This window comes from Cheilinus undulatus, linkage group 7 (genome assembly GCF_018320785.1).
Source record: "Cheilinus undulatus linkage group 7, ASM1832078v1, whole genome shotgun sequence".
NCBI lineage: Eukaryota > Metazoa > Chordata > Actinopteri > Labriformes > Labridae > Cheilinus > Cheilinus undulatus.
Window position 1 is genome coordinate 48355071 of NC_054871.1, and position 21911 is coordinate 48376981.

The 21911-nt window shown below is 41.3% G+C and overlaps 1 protein-coding gene across 1 annotated transcript in view; it reads right to left on the reverse strand.

Moving 5' to 3' along the window:
* Window positions 1-1539: 1539 nt before the first annotated feature.
* scfd2 (sec1 family domain containing 2) overlaps window positions 1540-21911 on the reverse strand; it is a 282684-nt gene continuing 262312 nt past the window's right edge. Inside the window, exons 7-9 of the mRNA XM_041790453.1 lie at window positions 20111-20245; window positions 11094-11213; window positions 1540-1949 (exon numbers count right to left, since the gene is read on the reverse strand). Coding sequence (XP_041646387.1) covers window positions 1857-1949; window positions 11094-11213; window positions 20111-20245 — 348 coding nt within the window. The 3' untranslated portion in view covers window positions 1540-1856. The remainder of the gene's footprint in view (window positions 1950-11093; window positions 11214-20110; window positions 20246-21911) is intronic.

Genomic DNA, 21911 nt, shown 5'->3' on the forward strand with positions numbered 1-21911 from the left:
GGACACTAAAAGGCTGAGAATCATTATGGTGGCAGGTGTGGTCAGACATTAAAAAGTAAAATACATAAAAAAAAGAAAGAAAGATCACTGGTCCAAACATAACTTGGTTTAAAAAAAATAAAATGTGGCACTGAGCAAGTGAGCAGGCATTCCTTTCATTTTTCTGCTTGAATTGTCAGCTTTATATAATCAAGTTAATGTGTTAATAACGTGCTAACTTAAATTAATTTTAACTCCACATTTTTTTTGTTGCACAATTAACGCACAAATATTCTGTATGACCCTCGATTCATCCCGTAGTTTGCAAGATAAGGAAGAAGGGCTGTAGTGATGTAACCTTGCAAAGCAGATGGACTCGCCTGTTCCCGCGTTTCTCACTGGTGAATCCATCTTGCAAAGCTCCCGTCTGAACAGTTTGGACTCGGTTAGAAAGTGAGAGGACCAATCAGCGATGAGGGGCAGGGTTGTGGCATAAGCAAGCACCAACAACAGGCCTGTGCAATTATGGCAGAAGACATTCATGTGGAAGCTGCTAAAGCTCCAGTTTTATCAGAACTTGACAACATTTCTTCGTTAAAAGAAGAACAAAGAACAGCAGTAAGTTGTTTTCTTTTCAAAAATGTTTCAAAAAGATGCTAAGATAATTCTTAAGTTATTTGCACTTAGTGTTGATGTGAATGGAGTTACCCAGAGTTCATAGAGTCTTAAACACCCTGCCACTCGCTGGCCAAGAACGTCGCCAATGCAGAGAACCCCACCCCCTTCAGACAAAGGCAGGCCATGCTGGATTGACGCTCAAAAAACTCTGCAAGCAGCAAACTTTCAACAGTGTTTGCTGAATGGGTGGCTACAGATTGCAGGCTGATTCATATGGTGGAGGATGACATTCTGCTAGAAATAATTCACATCTAACAGCTGCATTTAGGAACTTTAGATCCACTATTGTAAGTAAAACACTAAAAGGCTCTCGTCTTCATGTACGCTCTCACAGGAGACTTGGCTTCTCCCAGTAATCTGTAGTGTAATTCTCTATCTGGATTTATGATCTCCTTTTCGTATCGTCCTGTTTTAGGCCTTCTTGATGTAAAGGGATGATTCTGTGAGCCTTTATTCCTCCCATGTGAGGCTGAAATTCTCTGCTTTAAGTGTGAAAGATCCAGGAATGATCTTTAAGTGTCCTTTATGCACATGTGTGATGATGAGATCTGTTTTTAAGCTGCTGAGAACAATAGAGGAGTTAACTTCTAGAAGTCTGAAGTTGGGCACCTCATTGTGGTATTATTCAGTAATGTTACATTAAGGTCCCTTTGGAGGTCTTCAGAGCTGGCCCAGTTGGGAAGAGGTCTTGGGGCAGATCCAGAGCTCATTGAGAATTCAGAAACCTCCTGAGAACCTCCACCTAGAAAGCCTTGAATGACCACCTGCTTAGTCTGCTGCCATTGTGACCCAGCCACTGATAAGAACTGGATGGATGTTTCATGAGGCAGCCTGATTCTGATGTAGAGTTCATAGAAATGTAAAACATCACACAGAATTGTCTGAAAGGTAAATTATTTAATTATATTTCCATTTAATGCAAACAACATACCTCAAAAGGACTTTGTCAGAAACAGAGAATTGGTTCCTTTCCCCTCTCACCTTAAAATAATCCCACTTTTACACATTTTTATCTCATGTTAGAATTAAACCCATCATGCCACCCTCACATAAAAATGACAGGAATGTTCCTCCATTGGCCTTTCAGTGAATCTCATCACTGCTCCAACACTCCCATCTGACGAGGCATGGACATGTCGATGGTGTTGTGTGTTCTGCCACGTGAGCTGGCTTGTGCGTTTGCACGTGTCTGCGACCTTTCAAACACCGATATCAGGCGTCAGTCTCTGTGTGGAGAAGAGCAGCGTGGGGATATCGGTCGCCCGCAGCAGTCTGGTGGACAAAACCAGCACCTGGAGTGGAGCAAAACACAAGAGCTGAGGTTAAAATAGGTCACAGCGTGTAACTCGACACTTATAAATGAAGCAGGCGCTACTGCCACAGTGAGTAATGGGAAGACTGGAATCAACAAGGTGCATGAATCAGGGGTTTTGATAGCTGGTTTATTTTCCTAATTTGATTAATTCCTCCTGCTGAGGAGATTTAGACCATGTTTGTTTACTGTTTTTGACCAAAAATAGAATTTCAAGTTCACACTTAAACAAAAAAAACTCTTTTAGAGGTTAAGTTCAGGACAGTTTTGAGTCTAATTAGGACAAAGTTTGACATGACTCAGAGAGACTGTTTGTCTTTTGGGGCTGCACGGCAGCGCAGGGGTTAGCGCTGTTGCCTCACAGCAAGAAGTTTGCCTGGTCGCTTCCGGCCAGGGCCTTTCTGTGTGCATGCGTGGGTTCTCTCCAGGTACTCCAGCTTCCTCCCACCACCAAAATCATGCTTGTTAGGTTGACTGATCACTCTAAATTGGCCGTAGGTGTGAGAGTGAGTGTGCCTGGTCGTCTGTCTCTATATGTCAGCCCTGTGATTGACTGGCGACCAGTCCAGGGTGTACCCCGCCTCTTTCTCCAATGACAGCTGGGATAGGCTCTGGCACCCCCACGAACCCCAATGGGATAAGTGGTATAGACAATGGATGGAAAAAATGGAAAGCTAATAGTAAAAGCAGTGTAATGTGATATAATGGCTGTATAAAATGGGCTTTTGAGATTTTGCAGGTAAACTTTCTTGGTTTCTAAAGTTGACTTATGATCTGTTTTCAACTGAGAGCGCTGAGAGGTTGCACTGAGGGCATGCTAGTGCTTAGGACGCTGATGGTGCTGTCCAGGGATCATCTTAAGCTTTGAATAAAACACTTAGCCATATAAAAAGAATAGTCTGTTTTATGAACACTGCGGTGCAGCTGCAGATGTTTGCTCCTTTCCAGTGTTTTCTACTTAAAATGAAAGCCTCAATTATCTCGGACCGCATAGGTTTTGTATAATGAGCTGTGCCAGCACTGAAACAATAGCTGTGGACACAGGCCCTTAATCCTTTTGCAGTTTCTTACTGTACCCAGATCTTAAAGTGAGCTTTTCAACCAAAGAGATTTTCATGCAGCGGTCTTCAACTGGTGATCTGGACCAGTTGCAAAGCTGTCTTCAGGTGGGTTGTGAATTTGTGGTTAAAGTCTATGAGGTATAAAGCTGTCAGGGGTTTGAATCTCTCTTTCTTGAGAGGATTTGGTTTGAAGCCCGATTCACAGGCTGTGATTTGATTCACTGATGATTCATTAAAATACAGAATGATTTGACCTGCCTTGACTTACTTTGACAGTTAGTTTGGAGACAAATATTAAAGTCCCTGTAAAGTGATTTAAAAAAATCTGAATTTTAGGTTTGTTGTATGTAGGGATGTAGCGATAACTGGTATCACTATAAACCGTGGTAAAATTCGAGAGGGTTAGTATTACCATGTCAAACTTTAATTACCATTAAAACCGTGTTTGATTGCGGAACTTTGAAAACTCACGGTGATACTGCTCAATTCCTGGAGAAGCCGCAGCGCTCTGTGGCAGTAATGCAACTTCATGGATGCCAGCTGCCGTTAAACACCATAGAAGAAGAAGGAGCAGCGCTCTCTGAGACTCTGGTGTCTGTGCGCAGTTTGAAAACATTGTGAGAGAGAGAGCGAAAGAGCGAGAGAGAGAGCGAGTGAGAGAGAGAGCCAAAGAGCGAGAGAGAGAGAGCGAGCAAGAGAGAGAGAGAGAGAGAGCAAGAGAGAGAGAGAGAGAGAGAGAGACTGTACACAAAGGTACATGAAACAGTTTTTCTTAGATCTGTAATACTAGATCTAGTCTTGAGCACTGAATGTAAAGAAAAGTATTCTTGGATCTTATCTACAATTTGCACAAAGTGCAGCTACCTCTTATGGCCATAAGGTGCCATCTTTAATGCACATTTGTATGTTTGATGTTAATATTTTAATGTTCTGCCAACAAAGTACATTGTGTGTGTTTACTTTATTAAAAAAAAACTTAGTTAAATGATTTCAGTGTGTGTATAAGTACTTTTTGAACATTTTGAGCACATTTCAACAGTACCGTGATAATAATGATAACCGTGATAATTTTGGTCACAATAACCATTATATGAAATTTTCATATCGTTACATCCCTAGTTGTGTGTCATGTTTTATGAAAAGTATCTCTACGTTTATAAAATTAAGCTTCAAAATCATGAAAATGAGGCAGTAAAATCTGGTTTAGGGTGGTGTGGGCGTGTCAGTTGAATGAGTTGAAGCCACGCCCACTCAGGAGAAATATGATCCTCTCAGGAAAAAAAAAAAAAAAAAATCTTCTGATCAGAGCGCAGCTACCTGGCTCTGTGCAAAGAGAGAAGTTGGGGATTAAATTTACTGTTTTCTGGCACAAATCTGTTCTGATGCTTTAAATGATCCATAGACCACTGTGGCTGCTAGATTTGGGAAATTTACCTCACAATGAACAGAAAAACAGCATTTAACTGTTAACTTTAAATAAAGGCAGTGACACCAGCTAACAACAGACTGTACTGAGATGAACAACTCTGTGATTTTATATTTTAGTGTTAGAGGGGCGGGGTTATTCCTCATTTAGACCAGTGATATCGTGAGCTCCTATATTTGCCCGGCCCAAATTAAACCCAGCCAGGAAAGAGGTGAAAAACTTTCTTACAGTCTAAATCCAGAATTCAGTCACATGTAGAGCTCAATGTTTTCACATGTTTACAGCAACCATATTCCAATATATCTAGAGTGTTTGGACACACATTTTGGATTTACTTTACAGACTTTAAAATGAGTTTTCACTGGCGTTTACATTTTTGTCTCTCTGCACTTGTAACTTCACATTAATCTGATAAAAGTAAAAACTAGTGCTGTCAAACAATTAAAATTTTTAATCAGATTAATCACAGGGTTGCTGTGGATTGATTTAGATTAATCATGATTAAATATCATTCATTTTTAACCTATGTTAATCGTGTTTCATATTGCATAAGCAAGCAGCAAGAAAGAAGGGAATATATACACCAGGGCTATTACAAATTCAACTGGGCCAAATTTTAAATTGAGAAATGTAGCTGGGCCAGACATGTTTGTCACCCAGTAAGCAGCTGGTAATGTTAAATCTCAAAACAATACAGATCAATTTGATACAAAATAGTCCCTTTTATTCATAGCTTCCCTTTTAAATTTGGCGTTCTGTGAGGGTGGTTTGTTGCAAGCTTGGCGACGCGTTAGCCAAAGTGCTGGCAGAATCCCCGATGACCGCAATTGCATTAAAATTTTTAATCAGATTATTCATGATGATGGATTAATCTGCATTGACGCATCAATTTTGACAGCCCTAGTAAAAACAAAACATTTAATTTGCTCATGTACCACAAATTAAAGCTAATATAACAGTTAAAGGAGATTTAAATAAATAGACTGAGCTCAGTGAGTCGGCTAGAACATAAGAATAATGGGTCAAATAATACTGTGAGCAGTCAAACAAAAACAGCCTTCTTCTATAATTCCTCTTCATGTAAGTATTTATTCTACATGTGGTTCAGATAATATCCTCTCTCTCTCGATGAAATGTTCTCTATTTACGCTCACATCACTGAACTCAGACGTATTGATGATGTCACCAAATTAATCACCCTCACAACACATGTTTGTAAACCATGGGAATAAAACGGGCTGTGGATACTGTGACAACACCGAGTTTTGACTAAGTAAAGCGTTTAATATTTAGGTCTGTTTGTGCTACATTTAATGTTAGCATTTTAGCTTAACCTTAACTCTGCCGTCTCAACAATGGGATTTATACACTTCCTTTATACATAATCACATTTCTCCAAAGTGTACAGATGACCGGACATTTTGAAAGTCATCCTTCCTTCATATTAAGTCTACATGACTTGATTTCTGAGGGACAAAACTGGAACTATAAGATAGTGAGCACCTACAGCTAATGTAACTCTCATTTAAAGGTAAGAGGTCACTGCGGGTCATGCAAGATTAGAGATGCTGAGTCAAAGCATGGTGGGGCAATCAGCAGAGCATCAGGGAAACAATCTCCAGTGTTAGAACCAGACCATGGACTGAGTCATGGTATATTTTTACCGATCCAGGACCCCATGGACCGATGCACTCTGAATCTTTACGGTTTATCTTTACAGTACTAGACTCTGTGGACATTTTTTACATTTCACTCTGTGTTTCTAACCTGCCATGATAGACAGTTTCCCACACTTGTGGGATAGCTAATGTCTCACATTCATCTGGGTAGCATCCCTAAGATGGTGTCTGGAAGGGCAGAACCATTAAAAAAACTAGGAGGCTGATCGGATAAATGTAGCGACAAAACATTTGACAGGGAGGAAACCTGAGCTCAACAGGGTCATGTTGTTCATCAGTGGAGCCAGTTGCTAAATGAATGGCTTGTCAAAGTCAGTCAGGAGAAGAAAAAACATTTTTGATACCAAGAAAAGTTTTCAGGGTGGTTCTTTGCTCTTCTTTCAAACTGTTGCTATAGCTGCATCCATGCCTATCTCCTCACTGGCCGCCATTGTTTACTAGCTTACAGCCACTTCATCAAATCACGCCTGTAACTGCTGCCTTTTTCTTCTCAAATGATCATGATTGGGATCAAGCAGATCAGTTTGCAGCTTCGTGGATCAGCCTGATGACAGACATGGAATCTGGACAATGCATTGCCTTTACGAGGAAATCATTTCACTGTGATAGCAAGTACATTTTGTTTGTTTTCTCAAGTTGTCGACTTATTTATGTCATAATTGTGGGATAAGATTGTTGGTTTGTTCACGGTAATGTGTTAATTCCTAAATAAAGCAATCAAAATGGGCACATTATTGATGGAAAAGGAGCATAATAAAATGCATGCGTGTCCTCTTAGGGCTCTCTCTGGATTAAGCCATATATTTTGTTTCATTTAGCGTTTAAACAGCAAATTTTTATATGAAAAACATCAGAATGGTTTAAAGTTTTCTGGTATCTGGGTCACATTTTTTAATGAAAGAGGTGGTGGTAGATCCCATGAGTAGACCAAAGAGTCACTGATTTAAAGCAATGTCCTGGTCCCAGACAAAGCTAGATATCAGAATAAAATTACAAATTTTGTAGTCTGGTTTTACTGCAGACCCTGTTCACCATCTGAGCTTGGTCAGTCAGTGGTGGCTGAATGGTGGCGTGCATCCAGCAAAACTGCATCCACCCTGCTGAAATGACGTGTTTTCAAGAAGTTATTGTTGTTTCTGCTCCATTGTTTGCTTTCAGGGTTCATCTTAACTCTCAGGATATCTACTTTTCTACTGTAGTTTGTGCTTAAATGAGCCTAGATGCTATGAGGTGCCAGACTTCAGCCTTCTTAAAGCGTTTCTCTCTCGGTTATAAGGGTTTTAGTTTATGCTAGGCACTAGTTGAATGAAACATTTAGCCATACTAAGAGTATTTGCAGGATTTTCTTTCTGAACACTGTGGTGCAGCTGCAGATGTTTGCCCGCTGCTGTCTTAAAAAGAAGGCCTCAGTCGTCCTGTGTTGTATAACAGGGCAGCTCTGTTTTCTGCTGATTGTTGCCTTAACTCGGGGTCGGCATCTAAAATTGGCCGGGTGTCTGTTTGTGGTGGCAGCATCAGGACGTTTCAGAGGAATTCTGCCTGAAAGCGGAGCAGAGCTTTTTCCGCTGGTTTTTCGCTGTAACCGTTCAGTAACGTCTGCTCCACAGACGTGGGTCGTCATGCCTTTTCTGCGCTGTGTGTGCGTTTGTGGAGGTTAGAGCGAGTGAGCTGAGGTCAGAGCGTGTGTGGGCCAGCAGGTTATTGTATAAGCGGCTCTCTGCAGTTTTTTTCCTGATTACAGATGAGGACTTTGATCATGGCCGGCCCTTTCATTGCCTCAAAGCCTTTTATTAAGACAAACCCACATCACCCAGCCTGCCCCCTCCTCCTCCTCCTCCTCGTCCTATTTACATGATCTGCATGACTGTAATTATCACTCAATTCACACAAACACAGGCAGAGAGAACACCACATGGTGTTAGCATTTGTTGATGCATGTGATGCTGTTCTCACCTCTGCACCTGATCTGAAACCCCTGGTGTATGTAGGTCAGCCCTCATGCTTGCTCACCCGCTCTGAAATCTGTCTGATGGGGGGCGGTGCATGGACCATCAGCCCCCTCTGAGGGTCACCTAAATGTGCCAGAAGCACTTCTCATCTCTATCTCTTCCATACTTAAATACTTTAGGGCTCAATTTTTCAACTGTTGTGACTGATTTATGGGGTTTTGGTGGTTGGCATCTCTGAAGAAACAAATACTTTGGGAGTCTGCCTTCAATAATAAAAGATGTATGTGTTAGAGCTTCTCAGATTTTATGTTCACATGGATCCTAAATCCTCTATGGACTGCTGTAGGTTGACTGCACAGGGGCAGGAAGGGATTTCTGTGTACAAAAAAGCTATACTGAGCTTTGCAGTCCTGAAAGTGGTGGCATATTCAAGCACATGTGTAAAAAGTTTACAGAGAAATGGTGTCAGACATGGGCCAGCTAAAACTTGGAGAGCAGAGGCAGACTTTGCTTATGTATGGTCTGTTCCACCAGTCAGTCCGGTTTGGTTGTTGGGATGGGCAGTCAGTCTCTTTTCAGAGATCTGGACCAATCAGCCCAGCTCAGAAATAAGGGCAGGTGTTCAGGATCCCAAACACCTCTCCATTTAGTTCTAGTTTGACTTTCTGAATGCTGACGATAAACCGGAGGATCCTCATTCCTTTAGTTACTAAGTCCTGTTACTATTTATATATAATTAAGCTCAGTCAGGTTTGAAGAGCACTGCAGGTGGACAGCCAGTTTCAGGTCTCCAGAGGTGTTTGATAAGGTTCAAGTCAGGGCTCTGGCTGGGCCGCTCTAAGTCACTTCTGCATTGTCTTGGCTGTATGCTTAGGGTCACTGTCATGTTGGAAATTGAACCTCTGGCCCAGTCTGAAGTCCTGAGTGCTGCAGAAAAGGTTTTCACTGACGATATCGCTGTATATTCCTCCATTTAGCTTTTCCTCAACCATGACCAGTCTCTCCAACCCCGCAGCTGAAAAACACTCCCACAGCATGATGCTGCCACCACTGTTAGGACGGTATTGGGTGTTTAGAATTGAGGCCAAACAGAAGGCTTTTATGTTTTGCACTGAGGAGAGGCTTCCTTCAAGCAACTCTGCCATAAACCCAGATCAGTGGAGGGCTGCAGTAAAGGCTGTCCTTTTGGAACGTTTTCCCATCTCCACACAGGATCTCTGGAGCTCAAAGTGACCATCAGGTTTTTGGTCACCTATCTTGCTAAGGCCCTTCCTCCCCAATTGCTCAGATTGGCTGGGTGACCAGCTCTGGAAGAGCCCTTGAGTGGAGGCCCCTGTGCTCCTGGGAACCTTCAGTGCAGCATACATTTTCCATAAATTTGAAACTTAACTTTATAGACTCAGAGATGCTTTTTATGACTGAAATTTGGCCTGGTGGTTCATAACACAGTGGTCTGACATACATCAAACCTAAAACACTAATTTTGTATCACTTTACAGGGACAAGCTGTTCTGAAGTAAGGAAATAAGAAGAAAAACTGAGAAAAATAGACAAAAATCAAAAATCTTGAGTAAAATCCAGCTATGCTGCCAAGTCTGTTAGGTTGTCTTTGACTCCATAGAGAGTGATCTGGTCTAAGCCCAAGGCCTGGGTTGCTGGTACCATCAGACTGGTCTTGGTCTTAGTCTCAGACTTGGAGTCGGGCAGAAAATCTAACCTTTACACTGAACTTTTCAAACAAACTGGACTTTGGGCTTAAATGTACTTAGACACAGTACAGATTGACTAGTCTGAGCTCCCCCTAAACCACTTTGATAGATGGTTTTTGTGTTTTTTTAGATAGGACAGATGAAAATAGGGAGGGCTAATAAGAGGATCAGGGGTGTCAAACTCAATCCCAGCAGGGGCCAGAATCTGGATTCAAGGGCCAAACAGGGTCAACATTTAACCAAAAACTGTCAACCTCATTTTCACAAGTCATGAGTTATGGGACAGAAAAAACAACTTAGCTCTGATGATAAACAACATAAACATCAACATAAAAAAGTCCAAATGAAAAGTTCAAAGGCTCAAACTCTGAAGTCAAAAGGCAAACTTCTTAGTCAAAAGGTCAAAACACAAAATAAAAAGAAAAATAGAATAGAAAAAAAATAATAAGGCAGAAATCTGAGACTAAAAGCCAAAATCATGAATGTTAAAGATCAAAATATGAGACAAAATTCACAGCTGTGAATTTAAAAAGTGAAATAGGAGAATATGAAATTAAAAGTTACGAGTTTTGAAGGCCAAAATATGAGATAAAATTCAAAAACGAGTTTTTAAGCTCAAAATATGAGGTAAAATTCAAAAATATGAGCTTTATAGGCCATATGAGGTAAAATTAATATATGTGAATTTAAAATGTAAAATATGAGATGGAACTAAAAATTGCGTGTTTGAAAGGCCAAAATTATTCATAAAAAATGTCAAAATATGAAATAAAAATGTGAAATCCTAAGTTTAAGTTGTAATTGTAAGATGCAAACTTGAAACAAAAACACAAATTAATTTTATCTTATTTTTTTAACTCTTGACCGTAAATTTGATGACTTCAGGATGATTTTAATCATCAAGGTTTAGTATACATTTTGATACTGGAGGAAATCTGCAAACCTCATACCGGTGGGCCAGTTATTGTTAAATTGTGATAGGATTTGTGGGCCGGGTACTGTACCACGGGCCAGATTTGGCCCCTGGGCCTTGAGTTTGACACCTCTGTATTAGATGATCATACAATTGGAGTTGTAACAGAGATTGTTGGATTTCCGTCCAGCATGGGAAACCTACTCTTTCTGCTGAGCTACAACATCATCCAAGGATTGTTTTAATTTCTATACTTTTGAATGGGAACGTCAACATGACATGCCAATAGAAGCTAAGACAACTGAACATTAACCAAAAATGACTCAAACTCTGTAAGTGTCAAAAAGAGGTGATTTTTCATGACTTCATCTCGTTACATCGACTCACCTGGGTCCCCGGTTTGTGCACGGTGACAACTTCTTTAACGAGACGAAGCTCAGAGGGCGTGACTCCACCGACCAGGAAGAGAAACAGGAGCGGGTTATCGCTGGGATGAGGGCGGCTCACCTGGGGAGGGAACAGAAAGGTATATTAGGCTGTCTGAGGTGTTGATTCTGCTTCTTATTATAGCTCAGACTTTGATAAACAACCCACTCTATCCACTTAGAGCAGGGAACACTTAATCATTTCCTCTCCATGTTATTATCTGTGCCTGGGAGCTGAGTCACTGCTCAGCTGGACACTGGGGAGGCTGTGCTAAAGCTCAGTTAGGTCTTTTCAACGACAGACAAAGCTTAATGGTGGAGTCTTATCACTCTGGTGTTATGACGGCTGACACGTGGACATGTATGCAGGTGTAGCCCCACTCTCTCTTAGACTCAGATGTTTGCCACAACAGCAAAAAGCGTCTAAAACATCCCTGCGGGGTATATTTGAACAGCAGGGAGGCTTCTCATTGGCTACTGGGGAATAATGGCTGCCTGCTATTGGTTGGCGAGGGGCTTTCAGGGCACTTGCTCAGCCTCTGAATGCTAACCAAGCAATCAGAGCTGCAGGGGGCGGACCCGAGGCGAGGATGGCAGTCCACGTGAAGCCCCGGCAGGCTGAGAGGAAGCGTGTCGGGGATGATTCAACATGTGTTTAGTGGTAAAAATGTGAGAACAAATGTTTTCCTCTTTATTCCGCTTATGTTTTATTCATTATCTAGAGGCGGATTCCTCTGGCTCTTCATCACAGACAAAAACGGCTCCATGTGCGAGTGGATCAACACCTGCATGTGTGTTAGACCCAGACAACTCCAGCTACTAATGTCTGGACCATGTGTACGGCCATGGGACAGTCGGGGAGGATGGGCTGATGGAGGTGTGTAAGGATGAGAAATGTGCTGCTGAAAAGGAGGGAGGAAAACATCCTCGTGTCCAAAGGGCAAAATACTGAACATCTGCAGAATTCTACTGCTTAATTTATGAATGTTTAAAAAGCAGATAAAGTGAGTTTCTGCAGCCTCCTTTGTTTTAGGTGAGATACCAATCATTCCAGCAGATTTTAACAAAGTTAAATCATGTTTAAATACAAGCCACAAATTCAAAAAAGTTGGGACACTGTGTTAAATGTGAGTTAACCCAGATTATGAGATTTGATTATCACTGCATTCTGTTTTAATCAACATTTTTACACAGCGCCCCAACTTTTATGGAACTGGGGTTGTACCTTATGTTTAGAATCTTATTGCTTCTGTAAAATATATAAACATTCTGAATCTGATGCCTACAACATGTTCCAAAAAAGTTGGGACAGGAGCCTGTTTCCCACATCACCTTATCTTCTACCGAGCATCTGAAGACTGTTGAAGAACTGAAAGTGGAATTCTTTCTCCTTCTTTCTTGATGTACATCTTCATTCTATGAACCATGTGTAGTTTGTGTTGATGTATCTTTTGCTTCATAATGTGTCTTAAATTTTCAATGTGACAGTTCTGGACTGCATACTGGCCAGTCTAAGCCCCACCCTCTTTCACTGTGAAGCCATGCTGTTGTAACTCGTGCAGAATGTGTTTTGGTAACATCTCGCTGAATTAAGCTGGGGCCTCTCTAAGGTGGCTTTCACACTAGGGGCCCGGTCTTGGATCGCAGTGCACTTAAGCCTAAAGTCCGGTCTGTTTTGGTAGTGTGAATGCAAATGAACTGTGCCCGAGCCCACATGGGGAGGTGGTCTCGAGCATGATACAAGTGGACTCTGGCATGGTTCGGATGAGATGTGTGTGCAACTGTGCTTGGATATGGGACAGAGCGCCGTATCAGCTTTTTGACGTCATCGTAAAAACTAAACTTCTTACCACAAAATGGCAGTTTGTTCACATTCTTCCTCAATAAAGGGTGGAAATCATCAGAATCCAGTCAATAAACAGTCTGTTGTGACTCACCTTACAGATGAACACAAGTTGGAGTCAGTGAGAGGAGGTGCAAAGACAGTAAAAGTCTCCTGTCACCTCAAAAACTGCTGTACCTGCACAGTGCGAGCCTATTTAATCCTCTGAGCTGCACGTAGATGTGCAGATATGAAGAGCAAAGTTGCTGGCATCTTAAAAGTGATTTTAATCCGTGGCTGCAGGATGGACGTTTTGCCGTTTCCAAACAAAAATTATCTTTGCTCAGGTCATAACCCCAGTGATTGCCATGGTAAATTCTTCTTCTTTCTCCTCCTCTGTGGGGTTGTAAACCAGCTACGTGCATACCACCACCTGTTGTTTCAGACCGAGTAAATACGCAATAGCACCCTATAAAGAAGTCTGGATGGATGCATGTTATATTGCATCTAACCCTGGATGGACCTCTCAGTATTAATGGGGCCTTATCTAGGTATTTTCAGACAGACACAGCTCTGGTTCTGGCTCTGGTTCTGTTCTGGAGTCTCAGAACCTTGGCGCTTTCTGGCGAACCAGCCTGTGTTCACACCAGTTTAATCAGAACCAAAGTGGTGGTGGTCATGTACAACCATTTCCAGCTCCACTTTTGCCCAAGTCTTTCCCGCTGTCCTGGTATTCCTTCTTCAGTTTCTTGAGTTAATTCATTATTTGGTCTGGTATGCAGGTGAACCAAGCCTTCACTATCTCTTCCTTGTTTGAACTCTCCATCTTCACCTGGAATTCTGTCGATGCTCAGATGACAACCAAACATTTTGTCTCCCCAGCAGACCACTCACCTAGAATGTGATAAACCCACTGATGATGTCACACCAACTACTTTTGGTTCCAGCCAGTTCAAAATTAGGCCTTTCAGACTAGTAGGGCTCCGTGCCGGTTCCGGTTCCTGAACCTAAATTTGAACCGGCCGGCATTCCAAAAAAATTGGTTCTGAACCTGAAAATTTGGTTCTCAGCTGGAACCAAAAATAGATGGTTCTTTCTTGGGCACCGTGACATCATCAGTGGGCGTATCACATTCTAGGTTGTGAAGATGAGCAGAAAAAAAGAAAGAGTGGTCTGCTGAGGAGACAAAATCCTTGGTTGTGATCTGGGCATTGACAGAATTCCAGGTGAAGATGGAGAGTCGTAAAAGGAAGAGCATGTTACATGCCTAACTTGGGGAAGAGATGGCAAAGGCTGGGTTCATGCATTAATAATTAATTAATCAATTCATTTTACATTTTGACCTTTATTCTGAAAAATAAGACTTTTTCCTGAACACTTTTACATTTTGTAGGGGACATATTGACATTATTTTTTGCAATACTTATTTTATTTCTCTTCATACTGGCTTTTTTCTTTAACATTTATATTCATTATTTTCGCATTGTGACGATTTTTCTTTCCATTTTTGTCTGATAATTTGACCTTTTTTCTGAACATGAAGACTTTTTTTTCTGATTAAATTTAAAAATTTTTAGGGGACATTTTTACATTATTTTGCAATTCTTATTTCAATTTTTTACATATACTGACTTTTTCTTCACATTTTGTCATTTCTCTTTAAAATTTGACTTTTGACTTTTTCCTCAACATTTTTCTCTTTTCAGCATTTTGACTCTCCTTGACATGTTGACATTTTTCCTCAATGATAGCAGTTCATTACTCAACATTTCGACTTTTTCCCATCATCATGTAGATTTTTATTTCTCATGACTTTTTACCTGTTTGTGACAGGTTTCACCTCATGTCCTCATGATTAAACCTTACATTTAGGCTGAAAAGCAGTCACTCAGGGTGTTGTTTTTGTTTTCACTGGTCTCCACCTCTGCTTTCCTGAGTCAAAGTCCTTCCTGTATTATTTGGGGAATTCATTTCCTGACCGCTGCCCTCAGGCTAGCTCTCTCCATCTCTCTGCTGCGTCACTCTGAGTAGAGCTGTTTGTGAATCTGAAGAAGGCACAGAGGGGCATGACAAACATCAGTTTCAGAATGAGAATAAGCTGATGGCTCTGGCACAGGAGGGTCAAGCTGATTATTCCATCATTATTACATTTTGACTGTTTGCTGTGGGTCGGGTCCTGTAGGAGCGAAATGACAGCAGCTCTGACTCTTTACAAACTTTACTTAAGAAGGAGCAGAAGTGGGACATCCTGAAGAGGAGTAATGCCTGTGTAAACAAACTCTAAATATGGGCCAGCAGACACAAACACCAGCGTCCATGCAGACATTTAAAGACGATGGTTTAACTAACAGCGCTCAGCTCTCACAGGGTCATACCCCAGCCTGCAGGTCCACTGAGTCTAATGAAACGAGCTGCAGCCTCGCGGGGTCTTGGTGGTTAAAAATAGAACTTTTATTGGTTTGTTTTATAGCATAACGGGTGTGCATCTCGCTCCTACACAACACTCCACATTAAGGTTTACAGTCTGTCTGACTTTTTGCTCCCAAGGCCAAAATTTTTAATTTGTGTAAAACCAGGCCACAGTTACACAACCAGCGTAATTCCTCCCCGTGGGTAATCATGGGTTTAAACAGATCCAGATGTTTAATAATCAGATGGAGGCTCTGCTCTGTGGTGGATATATGTTACCCACAGAGACGACACAGGAAAACCACTCAGCTCCAAATATTCATAAAACCACAAAAACCCATGTCTGTGTCCCCCTCTGGTGCTCTCGATGCTCCACAAACTGAACTTAAAAAGACCGAAGGAAGAACAAGCAGATGATTGACAGTGAAGCAGACTGTTAATAAAATTACATGTTTAATTACTGCCAGTGATTTTCATTCCCTGCATATCTGACTGCAATGTTCAAAGGTAAAATATGGGCTAAAAAGGATGAAAAATTAACATTTATCTTCCAAGGGTTTTCTTTCTTTGGAGCGTCTTTGACTGATGAGAGGGTTATATTTTCTCCTTACAGCACAAAAGCAAGGCCACATCTGACGCAACCAGGATGGCTGGGGTCAAACAGGAACAGAATCTTCTGGTGTATGGCAAATCTTAGTACAAAGGAGCATCATGAAGCCTCAGCCCTCGACTTCATAATCAGAACACAAGAAGTGGACCAGCTTCTGACTCTGAAATGGGATTAGTTCTCACTGTGGGCATCAGGGTGCAAACACAGGTGGCAGGAAGTGAAGCAAACTGTGCCCCTTAAATGTGAAACAAAAAGAGCTGCATGTGGAGATGTCACTGTTTCTCCTTTTAATGTGCTCCTGTGTTGTGTTTATTTTTCACCTCCTGAATGCAGAATCAATTCATTCAGACGTAAGAGATTTAGCAGCTTGTCAAATCAGGTCAAGTTGGAGCAGGGCGCTTTATTGTCCACAGCGGGCGTCGGTACAGAGGGGGTGAGGAGGATGTGACAGAGCTGACCCCATTGCATCTGCACGTGTCTTTTCATTTGGGTTTAACTAAGCTGAGGAGATATGGGTCAAAAATCAGATCATGATATTTCATGACTGAATGGGGATAGACTAACCTTGCAAAGCAGATGATATGCCTGTTTCCTTGTTTTTCACTGGCGAATCCATCTTGCAAAGCTCCCGTCTGAACCATTTTGGCCCGGTTAGAAAGTGATAGCGGCTACGTGACGTGTTTTGTTGCTCTGATTGGCCCGTAGAGATTTGACAGACAGAACATTCATTTTATCACACTCCTAGTTTTTTTCAAAGTCTCTGCCTTCTTCCAAATGTTTCCTGTTGAAGCTTTCCCAGATGGATGTGTGAAACAAATCTATTTGGCGTGTCAGGTTAGGGATAGACAAGATCTTTCTAGTAAAGAATCACCAAATTCCAGTAAAGATCAAACCCTCCCGATACTGGAGCAAAAAAATACTAAAGCTGTTCTGATTCTGATACCAGTATTGGAAATACGACTGATACTGCTTGAAATGCAGGTGTTGTTATCAGTGAGTACACAAGTTTATACACTGATCCAATACTGTTTGGTTTAACTTTATATTTTGCTTCGTTTAACCATGCTAAATGTTAGCGCTATAAACCGCAAATCAATTCCTCTGGAAAACACTGCATGCACAGGCTACCGTTTTTAGAGCAGCGAAGAAGAACCAAAGGACCCACTGCAGCAGCAAAGAATGGAGGCTGTGTGACAGTCTTTCTCTGAATGTGATCGTTAAAATACCTTCCATGACAAGAAGTGATACAATTTATCAAAAGAACCATAAATCGTTGCCTCTTACTTGCTTTTCCTTTTGAAGCTCGCCGTTGTGCTTTCTCATTGACACTATTGATGCCTTTGAATCCCTTATGGCAGCATTTTCAGCGAGCCTGGAACTCATGGGACTTTTGGAGACTTTAATGATAAAATCCACACCAGTAAACCCAGTATTGAACATCTTTTCGTTCATCTTAATCTAACTACGATCATTTATTACTGCTAGTTTGAATGCTACCCGCCATATTGTTTACCTTTTGTGAGGGTCTGTCTGCCAGTGGTAGGCTGTTCTGTCATCGCCTCATGCTGCCTGAATAGAGCATAATGGAGATATAGAGAGCCTGTGATGCAGCCCCCTGTATTATTGTTATTTTAATATTTAGCAGCACAACTCAATAATCAGCAGAAAATCAACTTTAGGGTCACAGTGATGCTGTACATTATGATTCTATATGTTGAGCCATGTTCTGAGTCAAATATAGGTCTAAAATAATTTGCTAGTCTGTACAGTCAGTCCAGAAAGTTCACACTGGTATCAGATCAGTACTCGGTATCGGCCGATACCAACACCTTAGTATCGGAGTTGGTATCAGGATCTGAACATCTCAGAAATATAGACATTGCAAGTTGGACAAATTTTTAACTATGAAAAATTGCAGACAACTTGCAACACTGTCTGAACTGTACAAAAACATTTGCAGCATCTTACTACTATACTTGGTGGTGTGTCTGTGTCAATTTACATGCAATATTATTGCTCCTATTGTCCCTGACACAAGTCAAAAGACTTTTTGGGTGTACTGGATCGAAACTGGTGCCATGAAAAAGAATCATAAATATGCACAGATTTTAAATAAAATCCAAAACTGCTGCATCTTGTACTTTAGTTTTCCTTCCTCCCGGTTTACCAAGGAAATTGGATGTCAGAGCTGAGAATGATGTTGACTGAGTTGAATGCCTTGTTAGAGGACCAGGATTAAATGGAGGGCACCATGATGGTGCATTTCATTTACTCCACCACAGTACAAAAGAGGAGAAGCCTTTGAACTTCCCTGTGCCCTTATTAAACAAGATAACACAGGAGATGTGTTTCACATTGGTGTTAGAAATAATGCTTTATTGTATTTGCTGTTATTTACTGATTAAGGTTGGCGATGTCGCATGAACATGTCTGAATACGTGTCAGTCTCCATGCAGCCAAATGGTGTTTTGCATTGTTTAAAGAGGCAGTGAACACTTTAACATTTTTTTCAGATGTACACTTAAGTATCTGACTGAACTATGATAAAACACATCAATGATGGTGTTACTTCTGACATTTGCTCCAAACTGATAAAAATCTGCATAATTGTATGGCTTTTAATAAACTCACCATTCAGAGACCACTCCCATGCTCTCCTGCACCTGCACTGCCTTGGCTCTGAAAGCTCCAGCTTTAGTAACGCCGGTACTGGAGCAAACAGCCAAAACAGGTAGTGCTCAGAACCACCACTCCACAGCCTGCTTCAGGGGGACTCTGGCGGGGAAAAATCCTCCGCCTCTAAATATCGCTCTGAGGCAGCAGTGCTGCAGGACTCTGTGTCACTTTCTGTCAAGGGGAGTCCCTGTAACTCCCACCTCATCTGGAAAACCCATCCTTTTCCCCTCCCTTTCCAGTACCAAACTGCACATTTTTTGTGGATTTTTCAAATTTCTAAAAGTGGGCGGAGTTATCTCTGAGCTTTACTTACACTTTAAGCTCCACAATAAAGCAGTGCTCTAAAACTTTGTAAGTCAAAAGACACAGATTTAATGCTACCCTTATTATGTTGTAGGCCAATCACCACAATCGGTGTGCAAGCAGAGACGCTGAGCCATTGTGCAGTTTTTGGGCAAAACACCTTTTACCATGCAAACTGGTCTACGACAGTAAGTATCAAATAGTGAGGATGGCAAAAGCACAGTGCTAATAGAGTAAAGTTTATCTTACTGTCCATGAGAGCTGATGGAGGTGCACTGCAGTTTTTATCATGCAAGAACTTTCCAGAAATCAGAAGACAATTCCACCTCCGTATGGCTTTGAAGTAAATGATGATAGATGATTTTACATATACATGATTTAATGTACTGTTATTACTCTGAACATTCATTATGGATTGTCAGAATGTGTGCAGGATTCAGGCGAGATTGGACAGAGCTTTTGACACAGCTGTTACAAGTGCAGCACGCACTGTAAGAGTGTGTAGTGATGTCAGAAATCCAACAAGAGCAGGTGGAATTTAGAAAGGAGTCCAGTGCAGGGCTCTAGTCTTCCATAGTTTGATACTCATTTGGAAATGTGGGTAGAATAGGAGTGAAGTCTTGAACAATTTTACCCACCACTCCAAATGATGCTAATGTTGCTGTGCAGGTTAGACCAGTGGTTTCAAACTGGTCTAGCATCTGGACCCACTACCACCGCCCCACAACAAAAAAACTGTGGCCCAAATTTCTTTAGTTTTAATCATAGCCAAACAATTTTCCTTGTTTCTACACACTTTTAAAAATCAAATTTAAAACCTTTAAATATCTTTTTTAGACCCGAGGTGAGAAAAACAATTGCTGAAGCACTTGGGTCTTGACCCACCAGTTGAGAACAAAGGAGCTGGAGGTGCAGTGTTAATTCATTCATACCAAAAGTAAAATCAAGATTGTGTAAGAAATATAAAAATTTACTGTATATGTTGTCAATATTTCCATCATTTCCATAAAAGCTCAGAAAAAAGGGAAGAGGCCCTTTAATTTGTGGAAAGGGAGCATATGCCACCTACTGTGGCGGAGGCAGACATACTGTCCCTCCATAAAAATAAATTGAACTGAAAATATATCAGTATAACTTAAAAATTCAATTTATGTCTGACCTTCATAAACATGCTGAAGCCGGTCTTGAGGAGATCCGTGAGTCCTCCTGACATGTGCTCAATGTCCGGACACTCTGGTTTATCCGGGTGGAAAACTTCCTCCAAGATCTGCCGCAGAAATGGACGGTAAGTCGCCTGAAAAACAAAAAAAAAAACACAAATTAACCCCACAGTTAGTCACAATCAAAAATACCCACACTTTGAAACATGGCTTCATTTGAAGTTGAGTCACTGGTTGAACTCTATAACGATCTATCTTTGTATGAATGAGTTAGTGTATAAATATGAATGAAGAGCTGTTGGAGAGCTCTCATTTATGCCTCTCCCTGTGAAAGGCTTTGGATGTGGGAGACAGCAGAGTTATAAACAGCTCTCTCTGACCAAACAGACCTGTGACTTATGAGTCACTTCACAGAGAGGAGTTTGAACACTTCTGAAAAATCTCTCTCTGCTGATTGTTGCTAAAAACAAACCCGTTGTTTTCAGCCCGGTGTTATTCTTAAAGAAGGTCACAGTCAGCTCAGTGCATTAATCAAATCAAGAGGATGTTGTTTCTTTTTAGAGATGAAGTTTAAGCCATGCCAACAATGTGGCGAGGCTAATACTGGATGTAAAAATAACCTGACATAAAGCAAAACAGAACATAATCTCCATTTTTAGAGCAAAATGTTGCTAAAATAAGCTGTTCCTTCAAGATGCTACCAGCGCTATCACTTTGCTATTGTTTGCATTGGAATTAAGAGCACTGGTAATAGCAGTCCAGCTTCACATCCTGCTCACCAGAGTCACCACATCCCCAATTTGGGTGAAATGTTGTTGCATTTTGTGCCTCAAATCATCGTTTTTTTTTTTGTTGTTGTTTGTTTTTTTTTCATTTATGATATTTCTGGTCACAAGATGGACTGTTTGTCCAGCCTGATGGAGAGAATCCGAACAGATACACCTGTAACTTTGATTTTTGGAATGTTATGATGCCTGTTCAGAATAGTCATCATTCTTTTGTTTAACTCATCAGTCACTGCATTCGTGTTTCTAATAAGTGTTGCAGCCTATGCTGACTTCTGCAAGGTGTTCAACTCAGTGCCCTCTGGAGGATTCTGGAAACACTGGGACTGCACATCACCCGGGCCAAACACAGATCAAGATATCCGGGGACACCTTGGATGCTGCCATTGAATCTGTGTCTGTGAATGATGAAAGTGTGGAAGTTGTAGAGCAGTTGACCTATCTTGGCGCTTTATTCATTGATCTGCTTGCTGTCTGCGAGGCTATCAACCAGTACAGGGCCAAGGTTGACGCGGCAAAGTGCCGCTCCCATACCTGACCAAAATAACTGTTTACCTACACAATTTTTACCTCTTAAAGGTACAGAGGATATTTAGCCTAGTAGCATTTAGCTGAACAAACTTGGTGAAACTAAAACATAATAGGCCTTTTAAGGCCTCATTTACACAACGTTTTGCTTCGTTTTCTGTTTTCTTTTCAAAAAAGTTCCACGTTCAGATGGCAACATTTTTAAAATGATCTCCATTTACACGAGACTGCAGGAAACACCAAAAATGATGTAGTAAACATGCCAGGCCAGTAGACAGCGGTGTGATTTTCATGCCTGCACCAGATTCTGACTTGACCCATACGCCTTTGGATGGGGTATGGGTCGAGTCAGAATCTGGTGCAGGCACAAAATATGTCTCCAATGATCCAAGTGATGGTGAAGTATATCAGCACTTTGTTGGAGGAGTACAGTTAAATTCAAAAGAGTGAGGAGCATGAACAGTACACTGGTGTCGGCCATCTTTGT